The sequence below is a fragment of the Psilocybe cubensis genome, chromosome 2, assembly GCF_017499595.1.
Source record: "Psilocybe cubensis strain MGC-MH-2018 chromosome 2, whole genome shotgun sequence".
In the NCBI taxonomy this organism is placed as follows: Eukaryota; Fungi; Basidiomycota; class Agaricomycetes; order Agaricales; family Agrocybaceae; genus Psilocybe; species Psilocybe cubensis.
In genome coordinates this window covers 4,021,299-4,038,328 of record NC_063000.1, presented here as the reverse complement: position 1 = coordinate 4,038,328, position 17,030 = coordinate 4,021,299, and the positions used below count along the sequence as shown (strand labels likewise).

At 45.7% G+C, this 17,030-nt stretch overlaps 6 protein-coding genes across 6 annotated transcripts; 2 read left to right on the top strand and 4 right to left on the bottom strand.

Moving 5' to 3' along the window:
• Window positions 1-1,186: 1,186 nt before the first annotated feature.
• On the top strand, window positions 1,187-1,957 carry JR316_0002799 (uncharacterized protein; the record flags this gene model as incomplete). Its single annotated transcript, XM_047888586.1, has 2 exons — window positions 1,187-1,330; window positions 1,394-1,957. 2 exons carry the CDS (start codon window positions 1,187-1,189, stop codon window positions 1,955-1,957), a joined length of 708 nt encoding a protein of 235 aa, XP_047753509.1.
• A 1,582-nt stretch (window positions 1,958-3,539) lies between these two features.
• JR316_0002798 (uncharacterized protein) lies at window positions 3,540-4,472 on the bottom strand (the record flags this gene model as incomplete). Its single annotated transcript, XM_047888585.1, has 1 exon — window positions 3,540-4,472. One exon carries the CDS (start codon window positions 4,470-4,472, stop codon window positions 3,540-3,542), a length of 933 nt encoding a protein of 310 aa, XP_047753508.1.
• A 1,421-nt stretch (window positions 4,473-5,893) lies between these two features.
• Window positions 5,894-6,667, bottom strand: JR316_0002797 (uncharacterized protein; the record flags this gene model as incomplete). Its single annotated transcript, XM_047888584.1, has 3 exons — window positions 5,894-6,056; window positions 6,115-6,215; window positions 6,275-6,667. The coding sequence occupies 3 exons, from the start codon at window positions 6,665-6,667 to the stop codon at window positions 5,894-5,896; spliced, it is 657 nt and encodes a 218-aa protein (XP_047753507.1).
• A 565-nt stretch (window positions 6,668-7,232) lies between these two features.
• On the top strand, window positions 7,233-9,691 carry JR316_0002796 (Laccase-2; the record flags this gene model as incomplete). The annotated part of the gene is made up of 13 exons (XM_047888583.1): window positions 7,233-7,372; window positions 7,425-7,476; window positions 7,524-7,592; window positions 7,644-7,791; window positions 7,849-7,926; window positions 8,041-8,070; window positions 8,116-8,388; window positions 8,440-8,915; window positions 8,963-8,983; window positions 9,035-9,183; window positions 9,250-9,273; window positions 9,324-9,472; window positions 9,531-9,691. The coding sequence occupies 13 exons, from the start codon at window positions 7,233-7,235 to the stop codon at window positions 9,689-9,691; spliced, it is 1,770 nt and encodes a 589-aa protein (XP_047753506.1).
• Window positions 9,692-10,156: 465 nt separating this feature from the next.
• JR316_0002795 (Efflux pump dotC) lies at window positions 10,157-12,654 on the bottom strand (the record flags this gene model as incomplete). The annotated part of the gene is made up of 13 exons (XM_047888582.1): window positions 10,157-10,529; window positions 10,606-10,658; window positions 10,720-10,797; window positions 10,871-10,996; window positions 11,050-11,082; window positions 11,147-11,279; window positions 11,344-11,398; window positions 11,449-11,569; window positions 11,626-11,704; window positions 11,763-11,857; window positions 11,911-12,007; window positions 12,064-12,121; window positions 12,174-12,654. The coding sequence occupies 13 exons, from the start codon at window positions 12,652-12,654 to the stop codon at window positions 10,157-10,159; spliced, it is 1,782 nt and encodes a 593-aa protein (XP_047753505.1).
• Window positions 12,655-14,336: 1,682 nt separating this feature from the next.
• Window positions 14,337-16,744, bottom strand: JR316_0002794 (Efflux pump dotC; the record flags this gene model as incomplete). Its single annotated transcript, XM_047888581.1, has 13 exons — window positions 14,337-14,688; window positions 14,759-14,811; window positions 14,875-14,952; window positions 15,003-15,128; window positions 15,181-15,213; window positions 15,273-15,405; window positions 15,472-15,526; window positions 15,576-15,696; window positions 15,753-15,831; window positions 15,878-15,972; window positions 16,029-16,125; window positions 16,182-16,239; window positions 16,291-16,744. The coding sequence occupies 13 exons, from the start codon at window positions 16,742-16,744 to the stop codon at window positions 14,337-14,339; spliced, it is 1,734 nt and encodes a 577-aa protein (XP_047753504.1).
• Between the last annotated feature and the right edge of the window lie 286 nt (window positions 16,745-17,030).

Sequence of the window (17,030 nt, the reverse complement as noted above, 5' to 3'; positions counted from 1 at the left end):
GCACATCGGCTACCATGGATTAGCTTGGGGGCATTATGAAATTCCTCCAGTTCGAACTTCGGCGAAGCCATTCACCAAACACCAAAGCTTCTTTACAGGCCTCGGAATAGTTCGTTTCCGCGATTTTAAGTTGTTTTTCAATCATTTGTCCTCATTAACGACAAATACCGATAAACCAGCCCTGAAAAACGTTGTATTCCTCGGAGTGTTAGGGACCCAATTCTTTCACCCCATAAAACAGATCTTTGCCAATATTCCCAGGCGGAGCTGGCCACCATCCACCGCCCATCAAACTTTGTAATCTCGTCCTCTTACATCCGTCCGACCTCTTCCAACCTCTTCGCTTTACTCTGCCTTTACTCTATAGATGAATCTTATAGATCAGATCAGCAAAAGGAGCTCAGGATCCAAGCTTATCAACATCATACTGAGGCTTATGTCCCTCATCTGTAGGAATTGACTAATAACACTGGCGTCCGCCGCGGAGCACGAAAGCAACTGTCAGTGTTCTAGGACTCTGGAATATTATGGCGGGATTACATCCCGAAGAATTGAGATGTGTAGCAGAAATTTCGAACGCTACTCTTTCCCATTCTAACGACATATGATTGTACTTTTCTAGGATATGGTATCGGATAACAATTATCTAAAGTCCATGGGAAAGCATCGGAGCGCACATAATGCCATTCACTTGTCTTATGCTAATGCTTCCAGTGGCCCAAAGAGGAACGTTCCTCCTAGAAGATTTCTGGGATGACCGACACCTGGGATGATCCACGAGGGAGAATCACCTCCTTTACATGCAAATGGGGAATCAATCACCCATTGTGTCCATACCACTTCAATAACATTGTTGCATACCCACATCGAAGAATCTGCCAAATGCTCTATGGGCAGGGGGGGGGGGGGGGGGCACCGCTCCGAGTTTACGGCAAACTCCCAAAGTGATCTTGGAAGGTTGAAGTTTGTACTCATGCTATGCTACGGCCGTTATAAATGCCTTCCAGATCCATCTAATTTGCATTAGCCTTTCCAGGGCTTCCTTGGAAATAAGAATTCCTCCCTCTATCATCCATCTTCCTTGGTCAGATCCCACGGACTTCAGGTGAGTATATAATCTGCGCCTGCAATCTGCTTGTTTTTCACTCACCCATCCTCATCTCCCGTTCTAGAGTTCACAACAAATATGTCCCTAGCTCGTGCTATTCTCGTCACCATCCAGGCTGTCTCCAACGGGTCAGTCTGCAGTCCCCCGAACCCCACCGCACCAAAGCAGAGATATCATACTGAGGAGATGTATATTCTTCAAATCGCGCCTCTGATATTCAAGGTATGTCATCGGTCAGTCCAATACAATTAGAGTCAAGCAGTACTGATTGCGTACTCTCTGTAGTGCCACCAATTAATTGTGTATCTCTGTGCCGCATTCGAAATTCTTTATTACATCCGTGGCATCCTCCCGATACCATCCCAACTTTCCCCAGTAGCCTCACTTATATGTCCCGCATCTCCGGCTCCAGGTTCTACCTCCATTCAAGTTACCCCTTCATTCGTCCTCGGAGTTGTCGCAGTGGTGCTCGGGGCATACATCAGACTAGACTGCTTCAAGGCCCTCGGGCATCTGTTTACGTTCGACCTCACTGTACACCCCGAACATCGTCTCATCACAAACCGCTTCTATGCCTATGTGAGGCACCCCGCCTATACCGGTTCCCTCTTGCTCGTTTTTGGGCTAGCATTCTCCCACCTCACTCGCGGAAGCTGGATGACCGAGTGCGGCCCCCTTCGCAACGAACGCGCCGCGATCATCGTGTGGGCAGTGTGGTGGCTTTGGACATTCTGCGTTGGAATCAGTAGGGCCGATGCGGAAGACAAAGAGATGCGGAAGCTTTTCAGCGAAGAGTGGGAGGCATACGCCGCCGCCGTTCCATGGTGGTTCTTCCCGGGCCTCATCTAATCGCAACGCGCGTGGAAATATGTAACAACGTACGATAATGTATGTGCTATCCACCCTCTCTTCCATTCCTTGGCTAACGATCATGCGCCCTGCTACTAGTGGATTCGGTTATCGGATATCTAATCTTGATGATGGAAAATGAAGACCTTAGACGCCGAGAACGACTTTAACGAACGCTGCACTGTTGGATTTTTTTTTTGCCCTCAAAAATGCCCAGGAGCTTTCTCCTCCCAGGCACTGTGCCCCTATCCATCCCTCATGTATTTTTTCTCTTCACATTGATCACGCCCCTTCTCGCTTGGAGGTTCATTTATGTACAAGTTCGCACGTTCTCAAATCTCAATTATTACATCTCCCTCACGGACAGTTTACAATACCAACTCAGCTACAGTAGAGTATCCATAATTAAACCTTCAATGGATTCTGGCTCGTCGTCGCGATGCTTATATTAGAGTGCAGAAGTTACATCTAAGTACTGCTTCCAATGTTCGCTGCCTTCCCGAGTCCTGCAAGCCTTCGCTGACCAAGGCCACGCTCTCGCTTATCGCGCTGACGGGCTCCACGGATATTATAAATAGTAGACCATCCCCAACGGCGAAACCGATGAGTAGGCACCATCCATGCAAGCCCACATGTTCTTGACAAATGGGCTGTGTGGAAATGAGGGGTCCGCATCCCAGTCGGATCTTCAGATACATGAATAGAAAGGATATTTTTGTATTTTACTATGTAACCACTGAAAACGATTGCCAATGTTTAGGTTGAACAGAGAAAATTATGGACCCAGAATACGGCCCGACATATGTCACTGGTGCGAGAAAAACATGTTAGACCCGAACTATTGATAGGGCTTTATCCCCACTCCATAGGTACTAAGAGTAATGACCTTCTCAAAAGATAGACATGGGTCAACGTACCGAAGCGTAGGCAAAATAGCGCAGGCAATCGTTTAAGCGACAGTACTTGATAACCGATAAAGGTTAATCCGTGCTTAATCCTATGTCGTAGATTACCCGCACGAAAAGACATCATAAATATTGATAGAACAATTCAAACATCCCTCGCCCGTCTGTCGTAAAAAATTAACAGGACAGTGAATGATACAACAATTTCACAGCAGTTCTAAGATGGCTTTGGGCGTATCTTCAATGTTCACATGATGATGGAAGAAGAAAAACATATATTCTTGTGGTTGTATTTTGGTCCTTGTATACCAAACCATTCTATTCTTACTTCGGCGCAGAGGCAGGCCTGAACTTCAAGTTGGACCCAAGTAAATGATGCTAGTGTCAAAGGTTCCAAGCACCTATAACTGACATTAGGAAAAAGGGTTGATCCCAACCTTCCAATTGTATCGCGGATTGTCCTACCGGGATGAGGATATACGGAAGAGATGAACCCATGGCCCCAAGCGACGCGCTTCTGCATTTACGCGTTTCGTCACACTCGTGAGGATTCCACGTGGTCGTGACTACGATCATTGTGACCAAGATTGAGCCAGACCCCGGACACTGGATAACTGCTCGCAAGAACGGCCATCAGCTAAGTTCGAGCATCCTCTTGACATTTTAGAGAACTGACCTCAATGGCTAAGAAATTCTGCCCCAGCGAGATCTTCCGAGTCGACAATAACCATAAACCCGTCCGGGAGGTGCTTCAGCCTTTTCCGGCAGAAAATGGACATCTTAAAAGATCCACGTCCCAGCCCCTGTCGATCAGAAATCATGGACATACAAAGTTGTACATCGCTCTTGGACATGTTTTCGGCCCATACAATGAGATTCGTCAACGACGGTGCTACGGAAAAGCGTTCTTCTGTTTTGGTCTTCAGAGAACCCACCAGGTACCGTAATGTCCACTTAGCCGCCCCTTTAAATCGGAACCTCTCCAGCGACGTTGTGAGTTTGAGCAGCTCGATCAACTCGGGAGTGGTCACAGATATTGCCCATAATGTAAGAGATTTGAGCTTATGAAGCTGAGGATGTAATGGATTCTGCAGGTTTTCGTTCCGCCAGAAGAAAAACGAAGGAAGGGTAGACGCGGGGAAAAAGGAGAAATGGAAGTCGCGCAGCTCTGGGAAATGCAAATTTTTTAGTAGCCAAATGTTCCGATTCTGGGGCAACTCCTGACCGACAAATCTGATCGTCAGAGCATGTAACCTTCGGAGCTCGAAAACGTTCACGACGTCGATAGTTGCGTGTTGCTGTGTGAGGAACGGGTCATCCAGTCCAGGAACCCGGCCCGCTAGACAAAATCGTCCAACCTCTAAACTATCGAGCATTCTAATCAATGTTCGCCATGTCGAGTCTGCTATGGGATGATTCCCGTGAAGCATGTCGAGATGAGTGATCTGGCCCCATGGAATGTTGATCCTGAAGGGGTGCGTAGGGTGCAAGTCCAACACGACTTCGCGCAGCGCCGGACAATTTTCAAAGAGAGTGATCGGTCCCGTTGCTCCGTCGTCGCAACGCCCGATTTCGAGATGTAATGAGTCTAACATTGGAAATTGGATCATTGAACACTGTAAAAGGGGTTCCACGGTTGACTTCGAGCTGGCATGTATGCTCAATTTTTGGACGCGATGACAGACGGATGCTATTGAGTTGATCGCTGAAGGGTGCATCGGAGGGTGTTCACTTCCGTCGGAAGGTAAGCATTTCGGCCTGAGTGACAGGTTCAGTGGAAATGGGTACGACCTCTGAAAGCATAATTCCAGAATAGCCTTAGATGGCGTGGATATAATGCTGCGATCCAGTAATGAGTAGAATGGCGAAGGGGTGTAAGTCATGTCCACGGTATCCCACAGCAATGACCTGGTGATAACGATTTGACGCCATGTATGACATACATGTCCAATTATCAGCGGAGGGGGTTTTCCAGGCTGTCCGTCACTTGGTTTGTTTTCTCTTGCGTGGTAAAAAATGTGCTCGAGCAATTCAGGAGGTAGTCGACGGATGGGGGATAAAACACGATTGGAAACCTTTAGGTAGTGTTCTCTAGCCGCTACAGAGCAGCGAATTTCAGCAATCCGGATACATGATTTGATGATGGTGTCTTGGAGTGATCTCCTCTCATCGTGGAGGCTCTTAATCTGAGTAGAGCAAGAGACCTTGAAGCGTGTGAGTGCATGGTTATCTGCAAAGGATGGCGCCATGTTGGTGTGATTCAGAGCGTCGAGAATGTTTTTGATGCCTTTATCACCCTAACGAAAATGTTGAAAGTACGTGGCTGAGAAAATGATGCCACAACTCACTTCCTTGGAGTTCCCAAAATCTGAACAAGCATCTTCGACTGTGAAACGTCTATCCAATATCAGCTTTCCGTTCGACGAAATCAACACTCGATGTGCTACATTGGGATCCCCTTCACTAATGAGGCCTTTGCAAAGCATTCAGCAGCTTCGCTATGAGTGAAAGCGACATCTCTCACTATACGCTACGCTAAACAGGTCAGGGTCCAACCGTATACTGATACTATACGTATAACAACACTCACCCAAATCAGGAAAGCCTCTTACTTGACGCTCGTTGCTCACAACGTCGATATCCATCCCTACAAATCAAACGACACTCTCGTAGAGTCCGTGAGGCAGGAAATACAACAAATTCAAGTGATTGAAGTGCGCAAGATGGAGGTAAGGAAGTATGACCTATCAAGCGTCTCCGAGATCACGTTAGTTCAAGTCGCTGCTCTCCGACTCGCAAAGTTCCCACTCCCGGATCACTCAGGGCCTGGAAGCGAAATGATACATACTGCATGAAGGTAGTTCGACTTCCACCGTCAATTTATCCGATCTTTAAAACTTTTTGATTTTTGTTAATTTCTCTTTCACAACATGATACCTTCGAATTTTGCGAGTGCTTTGCATTTTGAATTCGCTTTCAAGGGAAATTAGAACCTAGTCGTTGTTTCCATCAGGTGCTATATAATTTGTTTCTAGCTCTTTTCAAGCATGCTTGGATCAACGGTTGCAGGTTCTTTCTGAGGAATACTTTGAAGGTGTATCGGAGCTGCCTTGTCGAAAGATGTTAAGAAGAATTCGGAGATCCTGCGTTTGCTGCCGGTGATATCGGGTTGGGCAGTTGGGTCGATGTTAATTCTTGAATGCCATGATGTGACCATGTTTTCAGAGGATGTTATTAAATTTCAGAACTCACTTAGCACTGAAGATGTTATGATTCAATCGTTGAGCGGGTGCCGCTCTAATCCTAAATTTCATTGACCTCGTCACAACAAAACTGCCTGCGACTATGCCTTCCTGAATAAAAGCTATAATCAAGCAATCTTTCAAGGCAGTATAGACAAGGAAAAACATACATGCTCCGCATCGTTTCCCGGTATTTCTATTAAGTCCTTCCAATCAATCGATGCCTCCTTGGCCGCATAGTTGGCTGATGTGATTTTCTCCTGAAATGCATCCACCGATATCTGTTCGTGATTGAACCAAACTTGAGCATCTTCCGAGAAAATGGAAACAAAAAGGGCTTTAAAATCTGCTTCTTCTGGGGGTGGTGCGGCCTCGTATAGCGAGGTGAAGCGATTTCGGAGCCATTGACTCGCTGATGCGTTTGATGACATTGCCAACCTGTCTCCGTAACGTTGAATGTAGGCAAAATTCAATGGCTCCTGAGACTTGTATGTCTTGTAGTAAATAACAATGAGAATGTTTATTGCCAGGAAGTACGCTGTATGCTTGAAGTTTGTGAACATGTAATGGGTGAGATCTTGAAAGATTATTTGAAACCGGACGTCATTTCAGAGCATTTCAGGCACAATAATAATTTGTAATCTTCGCAAACAGCCGCCCCGACGGAACATAAGAGGGCCGACCTTTGCCGAGTCGTCTTTACAGCTGTGAAGCAACGTCACTACGCTTGCACCTATTCTCATTCATGTTCAAACCCATGTTCAAGATGTGGTTCTCTTACATCGAGAGTACAGTCCACAATCAAATACATCAGGAAAACCCTTCGATACCTTGCCAGGACCCGGCCAAACTTGTTGCTCAAACCATCCACGTGGTGCTTCCAATTTGATTTAATCAGACTCTGATTGCAAATCCGTCGCCTGCACGCTCCTGCACGGTGCAACTCAAATCCCAATCAAATTCTTGGTATAACTGGTAGGTACCGTCCCTCGGGGAGTGCTCGAGACTCACAACATCCAGCATATAACAATGGGCTCGTCTGAAAATGTTCTACATTGAAACCCCCATCATCCAACAGGCGTTTACGCCTTCCACGTTCATTTCTACCCCACTGTCATTACTATTGGTATGAGGATATCCCTCTCCGTATACGCGGCCCTTACGGTTGTGTTGACCTTTGTGTGCCATCCGACACTTGCCGCCGTTGGACCTCGGGCGACTCTCAAAGTCTCGAATAAGGTGGTTAATCCTGATGGCTTCAAGCGCTCGTGCGTCGTCTATGCTCTCTTTCCTTGTTTGGTTCGTGCTGATCATCATTAGATCCACTGTTGTCCAAGGTTCTCACCCTGGCCCCCTAATCACTGCTAAAAAGGTAAGAGCTTTGCCGTTTTCTTACGAAGTATCTCAACTGCTCGATAGGGGGAAACATTTCGCTTGAATGTCGTCAATGATCTTACCGATAAAACCATGCTGAGAAGTACCAGTATAGTTCGTGCAAATTATTTTGTGTGTCTTGCATAGTTTGACACGGCCGTATAGCACTGGCACGGGATGCTCCAACATCAATCTGCTTGGGCAGATGGACCAGTAGGAATCACGCAGTGTCCCATCTCGCCTGGAAGATCTTTTCAATATGAATTTACGAATAAGGACAAGGCCGGGACGCACTGGTATCACTCCCATTTCGGTAAGAAACGATTACTATGTCCGTCTTGAACGCCGCTGTAAATTCCTTTGGTGCTAGGAACACAGTACTGCGACGGACTTCGTGGACCCATTGTCATTTATGATCCACAAGATCCACATAGGTTGTTGTATGACGGTACGTAGTTAGATCCCGTTTTATGGTAATTATCCTGAATTAACGTTGCTTTTAGTGGACGACGGTTAGTAAAATTTTTATTCGTGGTCAACGTAAAATAACGCGAATGTCAAGAATCGACCGTCATCACACTGGCCGACTGGTGTGTTTCATTGTTTTATTTGAATAACGTTGTAAAATAACTCAGAGTTTTAAGGTACCATACTGTGGGACCATCGTTAGGAGGCATCCCCATCGCCGACTCAACGTTGATCAATGGATTGGGGAGATATCCTGGGGGGCCAGCAGCACCTCTCGCAATCATCAATGTTCAGAGGGGACGCCGATACCGCTTCCGTCTGGTGTCCATGTCTTGTGATCCCAATTATATGTTCTCGATAGATGGTCATGACATGACTGTTATAGAGGCCGATGGAGAGAATACGGTTCCGATGACTGTGAATGCCATCCAGATCTTTGCAGGTAGGAAGTTACATGTCACCGTAGAGTTTATATGTCTGAACGATATATTAGGGCAGCGATATTCATTCGTTCTCCATGCTAACCAAAATGTCGACAACTACTGGATACGCGCCCTTCCGAACGCCATTACTCCAGAGATGGAGCTCGCGAAGGGATTCAAAGGTGGTATTAACTCCGCTATCCTAAGATACAAGGGAGCCCGTGCTGTCGATCCGAAGACGACACAGCAGAAGAAAGTCAACCTTCTGTCGGAAGCCAAACTTCGGCCGCTACTTCTTGATCCTCGTGCTCCCGGAAAGCCTTACCCAGGAGGGGCCGACGTTAACATCAACCTCGACATGTCCATGAACTCTCAAGGCTTTACGATCAACGGCAAAAACTTCCATGAACCCTCCGTTCCTTTGCTCTTGCAACTGATGAGCGGTGCCAAAACAGCACAAGAACTGCTCCCTGATGGGCCGCTTTTCGTTCTTCCGCGAAATAAGGTCATAGAATTGACGATGCCAGCAGGCGTTGTTGGGGGACCGGTGCGTGTGCTGCGTTTCGTTGTTGCTTCGGTATTGACCATTCTCAGCACCCCTTCCATCTTCACGGAGTACGTTTCTGAATTTTCTCAAAGCTAGTCGTGGGCTAACCCGTTTTATAGCATCCATTCAGCGTGGTTAAGAGTGCAGGAGAGACTAAACCCAACTATCTCAACCCTCTTCGAAGAGATGTCGTTAGTGCCGGGGATATTGGCAGCAATGTCACCATCCGCTTCGTGACAGACAATCCCGGTCCATGGATAATGCATTGGTGCGACCTAGTCTTTTTCCATGGCTAAACAAGTTCTGATTTTGATCACTTACAACGATCGATCAGTCACATCGATTTCCACTATGTCAAGTAAGTAAACTATGTGGTGTCCTCTTATCATTTTCTCAATAATTTTACAGTGGTTTAGCAGTGGTTTTTGCAGAGGACCCGGATAGTCTAAAATCAAAGCCAACACCAGCGCCAGCGCCAGCGCCAAAGTGGAACTTATTTAATAGCTTCTACAATCTCTGGAAACCACCAACTCCTCCGGCTCCCACGAACCCTCCAGGTATGCCCAGTACTCATGGTACTCATCAGAAATGCATGCGCTCACATACCCTTTCTAGCTGCCTGGAATGAGCTCTGTCCGATATATGACGCGCTTTCGGCAGCAGATACCGAAGTCCAGCTCGTCCCGAGGAGTGGTGTAAATCATTTCCATCATGCGCATCGTCATTTCAAGCATAGCTCCAGTGGCCTCCGAGGACTTGAACAGGGACCAGCTTGATATCTTTTTTATTTTCTTTTCGGTTGAGAGATGCGCGGAGGGTGGGCGCAATATGTATCAGACTCGGACTCCTCGGACTATACGGACATTTTCTACTATACGGACATTTGCTACTATCGACTATACGGACATTTGCTACTATCGACTATACTGACATTTTCTACTATCATCAATTGACACTCAATAGGCCCGCGGCTTAACGCTCTACGATCTAATGCTTGTAGTTACTCGAATTTAATTCTCTTTCAGCAGCGCCTGGAGCGCATTGCATTGATATTTGATGAATGACATCAATGCCAAGTAAGTTCTCCAATCAATTTTTTTTGTCAGAAATTGTAAAAAGACGTAGGTACATCCAGATTCCAGAATTGTCTCCATTTTGATATAGCATACACGTTCTTCTGTATCATCTAGTACTTACTACTATCTATTGGTGTAAGAAATGGTCGCACAGTGTCTATAGCCTTATACCTCCTTATCTCCCGCCATGCCGACTTTTGCCAGGTTGGAAGTCACTTTTGGGTACATCTTCATCTCATCCTCGCCTTTGTTTACTTCCGATGTCGCAGCCTTTAAATTGTTCTCGTCTCCCCTGTTCAAATCCTTATGCTTAATTAGAGTTATACTGGCAATCGTTGCTACAGCCGTCAACGCCGCGTTTAGGATGAAAACTGTGCGAAATCCCTTTGTGTATCCCGCATTCAGGATGAAGCTTGCATCAGAGGCCGATATGTCAAGTGCAGTAGGTGTAGAAAGTAAGGCAGGGTTGTCGACGATTCTGGATGTGAGCACGCTGGGGTACTCAAGTGAAGACATTGCTGAACGCAGGGAATTGTTCCTAAATTAAATTCGAGAAATCAACGTTTAAATTTTAGCTCGTAAAGATCAGGCCAGGTGACCCATTCGCCACTTACAAAATAGTCGATCCCAAGGCAAGAGCCAGAGTTCCTCCCAACAGACGAATAAACTAAGAGTATGCAAAACTGAAGTCAACATTGTGATACCAACTTGTTTCTAGGTTGACTGACGTTGCGAAAAGCTGTCACCACAGACATGTCGCGTCGAGACACACTAGCTTGAGCAGCAACGGTTGTAGTTTGCAATGTCTTCAAATGGTACGAATATAGGAGAGAAGAAGGTTAGCCCCATGGTCACTACTTTGTAATACTGATAACACACCTGACCAGCGCCACTTCCTGCAAGAAGCATGAAGATCACAATCTCAGCTTTATGTGAATGAGGTGTTAGGGTCGATGTCAAGCCACAGGAAATGGACCAGATGGCAAAGCCAGAGTGAATAATAGACTAAGACAAAGGGACTTTAAAAATAAGCTTGCATACATTATTTGCCTACTTACTCTATAGCGGCCTGTGCGGCTTACAATGACCCCCTTGACACGTATAGGTCAGCGAAGAACAATCTCGTAAAACTAGGGTTGCGAATGGTATACATACGGCAATCCAGCTAAGAACCATTTGGCTAACGAGTACTGGGATTAGGAAAACTCCTGCGCCAACCGGGTCGTACCCCAAAACAACTTGGAAGTACTGAGGCAGGTAATATAGCGAAGAGAAGAAAACAAATCCACTACAAGTTAACAAAGGGTCAGAGAGTCAAAGAGTAAACCTGCAAAATAGGGTGATAGACATACTTCACGAACATAGTAATGTATACTCCCGTAACAGTAGCATGCTTAAAGATATACACTGACTTTTACGTGAGCATATATTTTGCCCTCTGATATGTTAATACTCACTGGGAACAATGGGTAGCCGCGCTCCCTTCCATTCCCAGATGCAAAATAATACAACCACCAAACACCCAGAAAGCAAGGGAGCAAGAACAACTGCAGATCCCCAAGGAAAGGTTACACCACCCTGACATATTAGCGTGAGTAATACATAAACACAAAACGGTTAGCAAAACATTCTACCCAAATAAGGGGCAAAATCACGAGAGTGCACCCGACCAAAGTTAGAACAGCACCGAAAAAGTCCACTGAAAGAAGCTTTCTAGAGGAACGTAGCAAAGCACTATAGCTCGTGTAAAAGTGATTGGTATAAAACTCACCCCGTCATATTCCCTTTAACTGGTTTTAAAGGTAATATAAATATGACAACCGCCATCGCGCACCCAGAAACGGGGATACAAATCCAAAAGCACCACTGAATAATTATTAACTAAGATCCACGTTCACATCAAGGCTTGACGAACGTACCCTCCAACTAACGTTTTGTGCCAAAGAACCTCCGATTAGAGGTCCAACGGCGTAGCCTAGGGCAATGACGACACCTATGATTCCTTGGTACTTGCCCCTAAAAACGTTTCTCGTATAATTAGCACGGGAGGTCGGAACGTCTCCGCTACATACCTATCCCGCAGGCTTACAATATCAGAAATAACAATTTGTGCCATGCTAATGATTCCACCTAGAACGCAATTATCAGTATTCAGTCAATATCGCAGCAGAGCTGAACGCACCTCCTCCAGCACCTGCTATCCCGCGAAACACGATCAGTTGTATAATAGTCCGCGAGAATCCAGCAAGAAGATTTCCAAGCATGAACACGAGCATAGCTACGGAGATCGCTGCTTTTCGCCCAAAAATGTCGCTCAGACGGCCGTACAAGGGTTGGAAGCTTGTGGATGTCAGCAGGTATGCGGAAGGGACCCATGAGACGATGGAGCCAGCGTCGAATGCAGCAGATATCGTGGGTATAGCGGTGGCAACTATGACTGAGTCCAGTGTCGAGACTACAATGCAGAGAGCTAGACCAAGGAAGCATACGATAATCTTTTTAAAGGGAAGGAGGTTCGTCTGGTCGGTCAATGAAGTTGTGTGTTGTTGGTCACGGTAGTTTTGTGTGTCTGAGCAAGAAGAGATAATTTCTGTGTTGTGCTGAGCTGTGGACTCTGGAGCATGTTGCAAGCCCAGTTCTTCAGGAGCAGTAGTTAGCGACATATACCACACAGAAGGGGGCGTTTTGGGGGAAATTCCTTAGAATTGACCGGGTTTTATAAGTCCAAATATAAGTAGTCTTCTAGATGCCTGCCGTTGTTAAAAATATGTATCACGATAAGAGGTTTTTGCACCGGAACCGTCGGCTTCTATCAATATCTCGCTCAGTAAAGTTTTGACCAACTGCTCGCGCGATTCCAGAAATTTTATTACACGCAATGAAGCTCGCAATGTATGTGAAGGAAGTCCTGGAGCAAACACGATGGTCAAGGCTTCCTCGTATATTAGTTCCGATCATGCTGTTCTGGGGTTACGAACGAGCACACACATCAGGTCTCCTGTGAATAAATGAACTGGTGTCCTCCGCTGAAATGGTATCCTATGAAACACGTAAGCTTATAACAGTTGTAAGACAGCATGCGAACGTATAAATAGATCTATAATTGTTGTTTAAAATAATAGCCTGGAAACTTGCAGTCTCGGTCTTACAGACATTGGCACACGTCAAAGCCGCGTGGCGCTCAGAGGCCATATCGCATCGAATGGGTGTTGATGTAATACGAGTGAGAAGATCTGGCAATTATTGGCATAGTAAAGTTATTACAGGTAGTAGATTTCTTTGCAGACGTACGAATATGTTTGATGACCGACAAGAGAACCAAAGCTTCAACCGCCTATAAATCCATATCAAGGAACTGGTCTTGTCGTTGCTTAGGGTTGCACCCTCATCGAAGTAGCTTCATGTACTGAAATGCATTCATGGACATTTATCAGCTAATGCCGGGCACGATAAAATCCATGTCCGACTTGCCAACCACCTTGCCAAGAATGTCCCACGAGATTGGGTAGAAATGTTTAATCTATTGGAAATTTTTCAGCTAACGGCTACTTGTAAAATATATAAATTCTTACCGCAGCTCGCCAAGTACACCATATGCCTGCGCGCAACAGTCCTGGTAAGACCTGACGAAACTTCGTGGATACCTGATAGAGCTGGTGGAACTTTCCATTGAAATGATGGTAAATTCAACAATAGGCTGCGGGATCGGGCACCACGCGACATCTCGTATCTGAATCAATAGGACAAACTTTCGCCCGAACTTCCCTTTTCTTCGATGACTATGGCCAGCCACCGTTTCGGGTCAAGAAAATATTGTGTCTGTGAGACTCTGTGCATTCAAAATCAATGTGCGACGGTTAGGAATGATGTGTGACAAACTTAGGTGCACCAATTTCGACAGACCTCTTGACAAGGCTTCTTCGGGATGTTGGTGCAAACTTGCATTACAATATCGCTAATTTGCTGACGAGAATAGAGAGCTCATATGTTTCATCCATCTGAATTGGGATGTCAGTCATGATATACGTAACTTGGGTGGGCAATGTGTAGAACATGGGGTTCAAGGAAACGATTCACACAAACGCGTCGGTTGATTAGGCCACGTGATAGTCACTTCCGACTCCGTTCGAAACGGAGATCAAAATTCGAACGATAGCCGTGATCAAGCCGAGATGTACTTATAGTAACGACGCATCGCGTCTCCCCAGTGACTCAGATTTTCTCGGGACATGTCTGTTCGGAAGGTAAGAAGTTAAGCAGTCTCAACTACCCTAAGATGGATTCATGCTGCCCCGGCGCTCCTCAGAAACGTTATAAAAATAAAATTTATTTCTGTGTTAGGTTCCTATATTGCAGCTTTGCCTTTGGCCAACTCGAAAGTCACTCTGGGGTTGACCTCGTTCTTGCTCACGAATAGAGCACTTGTATGTCCCAGTTCATTCTCGTCCCCCCTATTTAACTCTTTGTGCTTGATCAGAATTACGCTGGCCAGGGTCGCTAATGCCGTCAAAGCTGCGTTAAAAATGAATACTCTGCGAAATCCTCTCGTGTATCCCACATCCAGGAGAAAGGTTGCATCAGAAGGAGATATCCCAAGTGTGGTCGGGGAGGAAAGTAACGCAGGCTTATCAATAATTTCGATGATCAGTTCACTGGAGTAACCGAGTGAGGACATTGCTGATCGTAGCGAGTTGTTTCTATATGTTATTAGAGCATTTAGTTTTCAAGGAAAAGCTGGCGGCAAGGTTTGTGCAAGGCGATACTCACAGAATAGTCGCTCCTACAGGAAGGGATAGTGTTCCTCCTAACAGACGAACAAACTAAGGAGGATAAAATCGGATGAGCGTCACTGGGAGTCGCTGGATTTTATCAGGCCGACTAACATTACGAAAGGCCGTTACCACTGCCATGTCACTCCGAGAAACACTGGCCTGAGCGGCAACTACGGTAGTTTGCAAAGTCTACAGGCGTTGAAATTAGTGACTGCCAAATCTCAATTATAGAAACCCACTTGACCAACTCCACTTCCTGCGAGAAGCATAAAGATAATTATCTCGGCTTTCTGTGAATGGCGGTTAAAAGTCGATGTCAGGCCGCAGGCAATAGACCAGACAATAAATCCAGAGTGAATGATATTCTGGGATGAGCAGATCAAGAAGAGATAACTACAGTATTGCTGTCATGCGTACTCGATAACGGCCAGTATGGCTGACAATGATTCCCTGTATATTTGTACATTAGCATCTAAGGTCATCTAACCCATTGAAGATTGTATACATACAGAGATCCAACTAACAGCCATTTGGCTGACAAGGAGCGGGATCAAAAGTATTCCAGCACCGATTGGATCGTACCCCAAGGCGACTTGGAAGTACTGCGGCAGGTATGACAAGGAAGAGAAGAAAACGAATCCACTATAATTTAGACACCATGGATTAGAAAGCGGAGGCATTATCCTGTGAAACTCTGTGCAGGCGTACTTGATGAACATGGTAATATATACACCCGTCAGTGTAGCATACTTAAAGATGTACACTATCTTCATTTAACGTAATTATAGGGGGTATGCCGTTGATTTACTTACTGGGTACAATGGGCAACCGTGGTCCTTTCCATTCCCAGATGCAAAACAACACAATTACTAAACAACCTGACAGTAAAGGGGATAGAACAAATGCAGATCCCCAAGGAAAGGTCACACCTCCCTATTCCATTAGCATGAATATAGAATGAAAATGACATAGTCTGCTGTGAGCCTTACCCATATGAGCGGTAATATCACGAGGGTGCATCCGACCAATGTAAGAACAGCACCAAAAAAGTCGACCACAAGAAGTTTTCTGATGTATTGTTAGCAGTTTTCAAAGTAATCGGTGCAAAGACTACCTCGTCATGCTCCCCTTAACAGGCTTTAACGGTAATATAAACACGACAACTGACGTTGCACAGCCAGCTACCGGGATACAAATCCAAAAACACCACTGCAAATATCGTCAATGAATGAATGAGGTCCTAGTTAAATTGCGACAAAACTTACTCTCCAACTAATGTTCTGTGCCAAAGAACCCCCAATTAGAGGCCCAACAGTGTACCCCAGAGCAATGACGATACCTATAATTCCTTGATATTTTCCCCTAAACGTTGTCCAGCATAAGTAGAGAATGAAAATGTATTTGTTGACACGGCGTACCTATCCCGCAGGCTTACAATGTCAGAAATAACAATTTGTGCCATACTGATTATTCCTCCTGGCAGATATCTTAAGCATATACTGCAAATTTTATCAAGCCTAAACATACCTCCTCCAGCACCTGCTATACCACGAGATATAATCAGTTCCTTGATGGTCCTCGAGAACCCAGCGAGCAGGTTTCCGACCATGAAGACGAGCATAGCCACGGAAATAGCTGCCTTCCGACCAAAAATGTCGCTCAAGCGGCCGTACAATAGTTGAAAGCTTGTGGACGTGAGCAGGTACGCAGTGGGGACCCATGAGGCAACGGCGCCAGCGTCAAACGCCGCCGAGATGGTGGGAATACCGGTAGCAATGATGATAGAGTCCAATGTCGAGACTAAGATGCACAGAGCAAGACCGATGAAGCATACAATAGCCTTTTTAAACGGAAGGAGGTTCGTCTGGTCGGTCAACGAAGCAGAATGCTGTTGTTTGTGGTCATTTTGTATTTCTGAATAGACAGAAAAACCTTCTGTGGAGCGTGGTGGAGTAGACCCCAAAGCGAAATGAGAGCCCATGTGAGAAGGAGTAGTGGTTAGTGACATACATAAAGCAATACGGGATAGGAGAGTCTTGAAATTTTTTTTGTTATCTCCGGGGGTTTTAACTCAAGCCGTTATAACTTGAGTAATTTGAAAGGCTTCCTATGTTAAAAATATCTTGCTATAAAGCGTTCCTACCGAGACCGTCGGCAACCAAAATGCTGCTCGGATTAGCTATTTCCTAAAGCAGGGAGCATCCTCTACCCATGAATTTATAGCATCTTCCCATCCCGCGAAACGGGCGCAAACCCCCGGGAAAGTC